Source organism: Carassius auratus, unplaced genomic scaffold (assembly GCF_003368295.1).
Source record: "Carassius auratus strain Wakin unplaced genomic scaffold, ASM336829v1 scaf_tig00029712, whole genome shotgun sequence".
NCBI lineage: Eukaryota > Metazoa > Chordata > Actinopteri > Cypriniformes > Cyprinidae > Carassius > Carassius auratus.
Window position 1 is genome coordinate 1 of NW_020525790.1, and position 9422 is coordinate 9422.

The 9422-nt window shown below is 37.5% G+C and overlaps 1 protein-coding gene across 7 annotated transcripts; it reads right to left on the reverse strand.

Moving 5' to 3' along the window:
• Window positions 1-2102: 2102 nt before the first annotated feature.
• Window positions 2103-8312, reverse strand: LOC113079884 (uncharacterized). Of its 7 annotated transcripts, none has more exons than XM_026252113.1 (4): window positions 8171-8312; window positions 5481-5544; window positions 4849-5329; window positions 2103-3183 (listed from the first exon to the last, which is right to left on the reverse strand). In XM_026252113.1, exon 4 carries the CDS (start codon window positions 3171-3173, stop codon window positions 2169-2171), a length of 1005 nt encoding a protein of 334 aa, XP_026107898.1. In that variant the 5' UTR covers window positions 3174-3183; window positions 4849-5329; window positions 5481-5544; window positions 8171-8312; the 3' UTR covers window positions 2103-2168. The 7 variants fall into 7 exon arrangements, with proteins under 7 accessions (XP_026107898.1, XP_026107899.1, XP_026107897.1 ...); XM_026252114.1 differs by having other exon boundaries at window positions 5481-5550; XM_026252112.1 differs by lacking the exon at window positions 8171-8312 and adding an exon at window positions 6841-7214 and having other exon boundaries at window positions 5481-5550.
• Window positions 8313-9422: the final 1110 nt, after the last annotated feature.

Here is a 9422-nt window from a genome sequence, read left to right on the forward strand (position 1 = left end):
TTGTTTAAAGGCTTTTCAAAAAAAAAAAGGTTAATTACAGGATTTAAAAAAAATGTGTATGGATGCGAGGGGATGGTCTCAACTCAGACCAACACCAATATTCTGGAACTGCTCTTTAGGTTTTGAAACCACACTAAATAAATAGCTACAGGCCTATAATTGGTCTGTGTATCAGTGAATAGGTTATACCCACTGTTGTTTTTGTAAATGTACCAGTGGATTAATTTCCGTACATTTCCATTCTTTCATTTTGCCTGTAAATATATTGCTGATCATTAACAAACATATATATATATTATATATATTATATATATATATATATATATATATATATATATATATATATATATATATATATATATTATATATATATATATATTATATTATATATATAAATCTACATTCTTCTTTTTTCATAGCTGTGTCTAGAATTCACAAATAGTGTCCAAATTGGGCAACTAAACAGGAGTCAGTAAGGAAAAAAACGAAAATAATTCATCGTTGTAGTTAATAGTGGAAACCTTTCATGGCATGGTCACTTTTGATGCAGTCACAAAAACATCAAAATGCAAATTCAATTAACTGCTATATTGCATTTATGTTACAGTAGAAGACAAAGAGAAAAACAATGCTGCTGGTGAGACATTTAATTTACTTTGATAAATAGCTAGCAAATCATATTCTACTCCCCAAGTGTCAAAATTATGTATACATTATGACTCATTTTCTTTGTTCCTTTCCAAAAACCAGTTTATGTCATGCTGTAGAAAATCCAAGTGCTAATCTTCTCAGTAAATGTGAAATTGATAGAAATTTTATTATTAAGAAATATATATATTTGGTAATGTACTGACAAGTAAGGACTAAAATAATTAATCACCTGCTACATCTATTATCTTACTGCATATTATTAATATTATTATTCCAATATTAATTTACACTACTGTTTAAAAGTTTGGGGTCATAAAAGAAATGAATGCTTTTTAATCAGCAGGGATGCATAAAATGTATCAAAATGACAGTAAAGACCTTTTATAATGTTACAAAAGATTTCAAATAAATGCTGTTCTTTAAAATTTCTATTCATGAAAGAATTCTGACAAATATTAAGTAACACAACCCATTTTTTAACATTGATATTAATAAGAAATATTTCTAGAGCACCAAACCAACGCATAAATTGATTTCTGAAGAATCATGTGACAGTGAATAATAATTCTTAATAATACTGTTGTATTGTATTTTAGATTAAAAAAAGAAAAAACCTGCCAGACCCCCAAACTTTTGAATGGTATTGTATTGGTAAATAGTGTTTTATTTGTAAAAGTATTTACACATATGTGTGATACCGTCTGTCTTACTGTCATGTTTCGACCCACAGTCAGCGCCACAGTTACAGTATTCTCTAAACCTCCATCACAGTGCTTCCACAGAATTAAACAATAAAAGTTGTTCATTCAATGGACGTTCCACATAGACTAATGCAAGACAGGAACTTAGTCATAATCATTATGATTTGCTGATGGAAAACAAAAACCAAAGAGCAGTTGACTATTATAAAATAACCCACAATCTTTCTATAAATTATAAAAGAGTTCTAAACCCACTGAGGAAACTACTACAGCATTTAAGTGAGGTGTTAAAAATGAAAGGAAGTCATGATTTTTCTGAAATGTATTATCCAGTTCTGTTATACAAAGACAAGTACTTTTGGAAAATAAAATCCCTATTTTTAATCTTTTCTTGGCTGTCAAATTTATACCCAAGAGTATTTAAAATGTCTATTTGGGGTCTCATTCATGTAGGTCCTTTAGTCCACTGCACCTGTGGTGCGAGAACAGCAGCCCGGGCGGCGCAGCAACCCAAATAAGCCCTTTTTTCTCCTATGGGTTGATCCCGAGCTGTGTTGGGATGTTATCGTGTTCTGGCGTGAGAGTTTCGCCGCTATTCCCTTAGTCTCTTTGATTTGTACCTCCAGATGTTTCTGAATCGCAAGTCCAAGTTCCTCAGGATCAACTGAGGCTCCGTACACCTCCCAGGTCATGCCCTCCGCATCCCATTTCACCTCCTTCACAGGAGACTTTTGACTCTTTGACGCCACTTTGCCACTCGCGTTTGTCTTCTCTTCCACCAGGCACACTTCTGGGAACACGTGCTGGGGATGCTCCTCAGAGTCCCGACCCACTTGCACTCCTACATCTCTCAGTTCTTTTTCTGCGGTCATGGTCCCCCACTTCCCTCTTGGTCTTTTCATCCACCCACTGTTGGGCACCAACTGGATGGAACGGACCAGGCCAAGAGCAGTCCAGATTGCAGCAGCGAAGGAGTCGCTTACCGTCCAATCCGGTCTCACTGACGGAAGATATGAGCCGAGGGAGAGCGAGCAGGTTGCCTGCTGATACTTGGCCCTTGTAGCTCTCCTCCATTCCTACTAAGTGCGGAAGCAGCTGCGCCGGAGCAGGAATTGGTTGCGGGTGGCAATATGCCGCAAAAGTGTCCTCGACAGCTCCGTTGGGGAAGTGTGTGTTACAACAACCAGCTTCTTTGAATTTGGGGCAGGTGGACGCTGGAGTGACTTCACAGATCTGAATGAAGCCATGTTTGGCTGGTTGAGTTGGGCTGGCCGATCCACTGCTTCCTGCTCTGGTGGACGTGGTCATAGTATTGCTCTGCTGAAGCGGCATGGCCTGTTTACACACTAAAGAAGGAAATGACTGCATACAAACATCCTGGTCTCGTCCTTGGCAAAAAGACGCATCCGTTTCACAGTAGAGAGGAGAAGCGTCAGCCTCTTTAAAAATCTGCAAGCTGTCTGAGTGGCTTTTCTGTATTGATAACAGACTGTGCTCTTTAAGGTCCTTGTGAGGAGATAAGACATGTTCCCCGTGCACTGTCAGTGAACAGCTACATGTATGTTTATTCTGATCGCTCAGTGACTGTAAACACACATCGTCAGACATGTGGGTCTCAGCAATACCGTGACCCCTTGCATCATGTTGATCAACCTGGCTGCCATCCTTGAGGTCTTTTGAGGAGTATGATGCTTCATTGGAGCTCTTCAGGGGTGCATCTTCAGGCTTCACCTCTGCTGAACCGCACTCAACTGTGACAATAGGGTCTGAGGGGATTGTGTCCCCTGATGGGATTGACACAGTGTGCCCAGCCTCTGCCATTGAATATCTGCTGGAATGGGGGGAAAAAGTGTTGGTTAAACTTTATTTTGATTATCTATTTTAGAAATTATGTTGACTACGTAACTTTACAACTACATGTCAACTAACTCTCATTAGCACTGTCATTACTAGATTGTTAGCAGCCTGTAAGGTGATGGTTATGGTTAGTAGAGTAAGTTGGCATATACTTGCAGAGTCACTTTATTCAGAAGAATGTCTGTTGCGGAGATAAAAAATAATACTCTAATGAGTGGTAGTTGACGTTACAGTGTCTTATATCTACATGTCTAAAGGGGACCATCAACTTAAAGTGTTAACAAAATCTTGTTAATGTGAAAAGTCTTGAATAAAACATGGGCTGGAATTGTATTTATTTTTTTTTATTTTTTTTTTATAAAATATATAAATACAAATTACATTTATTTTTAAAAAGTGACAGTAAAATGTAACTAAAAATTTCTATTTAAATAAATGCTGTTCTTTTAAACCTTCTAAAAAATGGATGATGGTTTGCACAAAAATATTAAGTGACACAGCTGTTTTCACCATTGATAATAATTAGAAATGATTGAGCAGCAAATCAGCATCATTTTAGTTTAGTTCATGAGTCATGTGACACTGGATTAATGGCTGCTGATTATTAATCACAAGAATAAATTACAGTTTAAAATATATCAAAATAGATATTTAAATTGCAAAAACCTTTTAACTTTTTGTCAGACTCAGGCTGGACTAATACTGTGAGTTTTTGGCAAAACTACCTGTTCGTCTTAGGCTTGCAGGGGCGGGGCAGGTAGAAAGTCTGGTATGTCAACTAGTTCTACCGATAAGGGTCTCAACATGGGTCCCACATGACATTTCCCTCTATAGTCCCTATGTGCATCCATTACAATATCAAGTCAAGTCAAGTCACCTTTATTTATATAGGACTTTGTACAGTATTGTGTCAAAGCAGCATTACAGTGTTAAACCGGAAAAACATGTTCTGATAATGCAAGGGACCAGTAGAACCAATCAGTTCATTGTTGATTCAGTTCTTTTCCAATAGTGTCTGTGCAGTCAAGTCAACAATGTTTCCTGTAATTGTTTCCCCAACTAAGCAAGCCTAAGGCGAAGCAAGGAACCAAAACTCCACCAGTGACAGAAATGGATATGTTGTTGTCCTAACAGCATACACATTCTGAAGAACCAGCAACCAAAACAAAACCTTTTGGTAATTTTGTTACATATTTCTTAAAGCGGGTCAAAAAGGCTGTTTTCCACATTATTCCAGCCCTTGCTTTGGTTTTATATAATATTGTCAACAAGTGAGAAAATAATCTATAGCAAAAAGAAAAAAAGATCTGTATCAAACATCGGAAATAACATTAATATATGTTCAGTATTTAAATTAGAAATCTGAATGTTCATATTAAAATTTTGTTTATAGATAAAGTCTCTTTCATAAATCATATTAAGTTCTATGTCACACATGAAAGGAATGTGCTAGTTAGACACAGTGGGATGAAACAGCCTTTTATTATTAATTCATTAAATGCCCGAGTGCATCTTTCTTCCATTAAATCCAGTAATACCTGTCAAGGTGAGAACTCCATCCTGTGCATCTAAACCCATCCGCACACACACACACAACAAAAATAACGGCAGACAATTTTTTTTCAGAAGAAATTCTTACCTTTTGTCCCAGTCACAGATGAAGCTCCCTGTGATGTCCTCTCAGCCCTGTCTTCACCCGTCCACTCTCTGTGGTCATCCCAGACTCCCAAAAGTACAGCGTCAGTCCCGGTCCTTATAAAGGCAGAATCTCCGTCAGCACAGATCTCTCAGTCACACGTCACCATCCTGGCCCTTGTCCTCTCCTTCAGCATCCCCGCTCCAGCAGTGAAAAAGATGGAGGGAGCTTCGGCATTATACTCGTCTTTCATCTGATTACAAACCAGCCTCAGTCACATCTTCAGATCTCTAGGCAGGAGGGAGTGTATGAGAGAGAGAGAATGGAGAGGGAATGTGCGTGCCTGTGTTTGTGTGGGTGTTGTGGGGAAAGACTGTATGTGTGATGTGGTGGAGCGCTGAAGGAGATTGGATATTGAGAGGAGGAGGAGAATATGGAGATGAGGAGGTGGTTAAGCCGCCGGCGTTGATGCCCCTTCATGCATCTGACAGAAAATAAAGGGGAAACACTTGAATGAATGTGAAGGAAATCAGTGGATGGACAGCCAGCTCTCTGTCGTCTTGAACTGCCCTCAATGTCTGTTGTGACCATGCATACACACACAAACACAGTGGAAACGTGTTTCTGTATTTTACCTCTTTCTTTATAAAGAAGTGCACTCCCTCTCTAGGTCTCTCTGGCTTAACCATCGTTCTTCCCCTGTTGCTATGGAAACAACATTTCTCAATGGGGCTGAGATGAATCTTCTTTTATTTGTAATACAGTGATATTTCATATTGTCTCTCTGTATGTACACATGCTATAATGGGATCACTGCAGTTTAAGTGTGAATAATGAACAATGGTGCCTCGGAGAGTCAGTGGGCAGACATTTCATTCAACAGTTCATTCACCAGTTTATTACTTCTTTTCTAGTTAACAGAGGAAATATTACTTAGCACCCTCTTTGAAATCTATATATCTATCTACTCAACATCTGGACAGGGGTGTGGCCAGAAGCACACAGATTAAATACAGAAATGGACCATGAGAGAGAACAAGCCACAAAGAATCTGACACCAATCATCAGTCTTGTTATAAGGATTGATGCTTAAAGACGGATGTGGCCACGAATGATGTGTCCATTTTTCTAAATGAAGTTGGGCTTTGCTTGTGCTGCTGACACAATTTTGAGGGTTTATTGATAACTCGCATTATTACCATTAACAACATCGCAATACCAAGCTGTGCAGCAAAATGGGCGATCTGACCTTATTTACAAAGAGTTTCAAATTCTGCTTTGTAAGACGTCGAAGGATAGCCGCTACATGCTCAGAGAGTGCATTCTGAGCTGCATTGTTGATAAGAAAACACTGCTGGCCCGGCAATGAAGGGCAAAAGATAAGAACAAGGTTAAGCAATGTAGCTGTGTCTAATAAACAAAGAAACTGCTGACAGCCATTCAGTGACTCAGTATGAGAAAAATTAACTTTTTACTGATTAAACGAGACAGGAAGAGAAATAATACCACAATAATATGCACCTTTACAAAATAGAAGATGACAGAAAAACATAAAAGGGAGTCGCTGTATATCTTGATTTTTTTTTTTTTTTTTTAGAAAACACGTAGTATTTATGTATAAATATATACATTTTGCATAAGAATTCTACAGTGTATGGTCAAAAATAAATAAATAGAGCAGGAGAAGACCCACCTGACCCCTAATATGCATAAAAAATCCTTCCATTGCTGATCTTTGTAATTAAAGTAAGTGCACCCACCCCACTTACTTGCAAATGAACAGAGAAAGTGCTGGCCGTTAAATGCTTTTTACATCTGGCAGAAAGTAACAAAATAATCTGAAACATTACAAAAACTAAATCATTGACTGGAGCTCCAAAGTCATTTAAAGCAGGTCCAGTGGTTAAACACAGTTACATATTATAAGGATTATAACTTAATTTTCTCCTTTTGCTAAATAATCGTTTACACTGACAATGATCATTTTCTACTGACCTGGCATAGCTGAGATCAGTGCTTTGGTGGTCCTGGGTGAGTTTTTTTGTTCCTTTCTCAGGTGTCCTTTAATGGGACTCTGAACTTTCTCTTATGAAAGATAGTTCTTCATGCATGAGTCATGCCTGTTCCAAAGGGCACTATTGTTCCCTGTCTCTTCCCCAGAGCATTTGTTCCTGTCCACTATTCACACGCCTACCTAAACTCCAGTCACACCCACATCGGCATGTTTACATTCTCACCTTTGGATGTTAAACTGTCAATACGACCCCTAGATCAATTGAGTTAGTGCTGACGCTCCCTATCCAGTTTCAGGAACATTATAGATGTGTGCTGCTGTAATGGCAAACTCATTTAAATGTATTAGTTCACCACTTAAGCAAAGGATATTTTTTTGCAATAGCTATACTGCTGTTTATTCAATCAGATGCTGATACAGCAGAACAATGACAGTATTTGTACTGCAATATATAAAGAACACTGATGCATCAAGCATAACTGTCGATTTGAAGGAGATTATAGAAGCCATAAATCTGTCATTTTTTTATAAAGCCGGTAGAGATTAGATGTGCAGATCCAATGGACTGATCCATAACCAAAGATCAAAGTGTCCGTTTATGTTTTTCTCTCTTCTGCATCAATTTTGCTTTCTTTTTGAAGTTGATAATGCTGCAGGATCAGCAGATTAACCTCTGCATGGTCTGTAATCTTTAAAGTTCCCGCTGTAATGTTCCACAACACCAAGCATTGATTATGATGCTGAGATACATAGATTCTGACATTATAATCTTTGTAGCATTCTTGAAAGCATCAGTGCAGTGTTCATTCAAACCTCTTATCAATCACAAGGAGAGAAAAACCAACCCAGCTGTTGTAATTTAAAGTTGTAATTTAAATTATGTCTTAAAAAGGTTTATGCAAAAAGAAACAGAATACCATTAATAAAAGTGAGAAAATGAATAAGGAAATCTTATTTTAAAAAGTTACTCTGCTGGGTCACTGAGGGACTGCACAGTATAACTTACATGAGGGTGTCAACAAAAGCCAATGTTTGAAGTTTTAACATTATGATATGAAATATTATAAAGTGATCCAAACCAACCAAAGATGAAGTAGCAGCGAAATGTCATGACCAGCTTGAACTTGAGCATTGTTGGTTGGTAAATGAATACTAGACAGAATAATGGGACAATCATTTTGCCAGACACATTCCATGCACTGACTGAATGTACTGTGTGTGTGCCACCAATAATGATATTTGCCGAGCATCAGTAATTGTGGCTGCAACTTAAAGGGTTAGTTCACCAATAGATGAAAATCATTTACTCACCCTCTACTTGTTCCAATCCTGTATGAGTTTCTTTCTTCTGTTGAGCACAACAGAATATATTTTGAATAATGCCACTGACTTCTGTAGTATTTTTCCGTTATTTAGTGAGCTATTGCTAGGAGGTGGAGGTCCACTCAGTGGATGATGGAGGGACACACTGATCAGGCTCAGCTGGGTGCTGTGGCTTGTGTAATGTGGACAGATGAGAGAGGATGAACTCTGGGCATGTGGCCTGTTATACCAATCTCCTGCGGAGACTACCCATATGTTTAACTTGGCACAATTTCTGCAAAACATGCCCAACGTGTTTAATGCAATCATTTACACAGAAGGAGAAAGAGCCATCTTAATCATTTGTCATATGAATCAACTGCCTACATTCAAGTATAGCAAGTAAAGGCCATCTGAACGTTTGATAGATACAGCTTCATTACACAAGTTAATTAAGGGATTGGATGACAAATAATTGGATTGTAGCTAGTAATTGGCATGAAATTACACAGCAAAGTGATAATTACTGATTTCCCAGCTTTTTCTTTATTAAGATAATGAAGGTTTGCTTCCTTAGACTGAAGAAAAGAGCTGTGCTGCAAACAAGTGTTAATTTATTGCAATGACAGCTTGCCTTTTGGTCAAACTAGTGTTTCTATTGTCTCCATCTAGTGGTCATATAGAAGACGACTGCTTAAATGATTGCTGGCAGTTGGGTCACTATCAAAAAAGTGCCAAAAATGGAGAATGTGATGTCATTTTTGTTTCTACATCATCCATGTATAACTCTTCTTATGATATCATTTCATAGAGTCATATAATTAAAGGAAGAAATATTATTAAGTGTGTGTTTGTGTGTGTGTGTGTGGGTGTGTGTGTGTGTGTTGAGTGTGGGTGTGTGTGTGCCCGCTATACACAATACACTACCAAAAATTTAGAACCATTTTTTTTTTTTCTAAGAAATTTTTTATTGTGTGAAGGTGTGTTGAGAAAAAGTGATGACAAAGATTTATATTGTTAGAAAATATATCTATATTGAATTTAATACAGTTATTTTTTACTTTTTATTCATCAAAGAATCCATAGTATCACATGTTCTGAATATTATGGCGCACAACTGTTTCCAACATTGATAATAAATCAGCATATTTGACTGATTTCTGAAGGATCATGTGACACTGGAGTAATGACTGTTCAAAAACTTTATTTCACAATATTACAGGCTTTTTTTCTGTATTTTGATCAAATAAGTGTAGCCTTG

What these genes read in the sequence shown, in the direction of transcription:
- LOC113079884 (XM_026252115.1), bottom strand. Translation starts at nt 3,173, where the DNA reads ATGGCAGAGGCTGGGCACACTGTGTCAATCCCATCAGGGGACACAATC.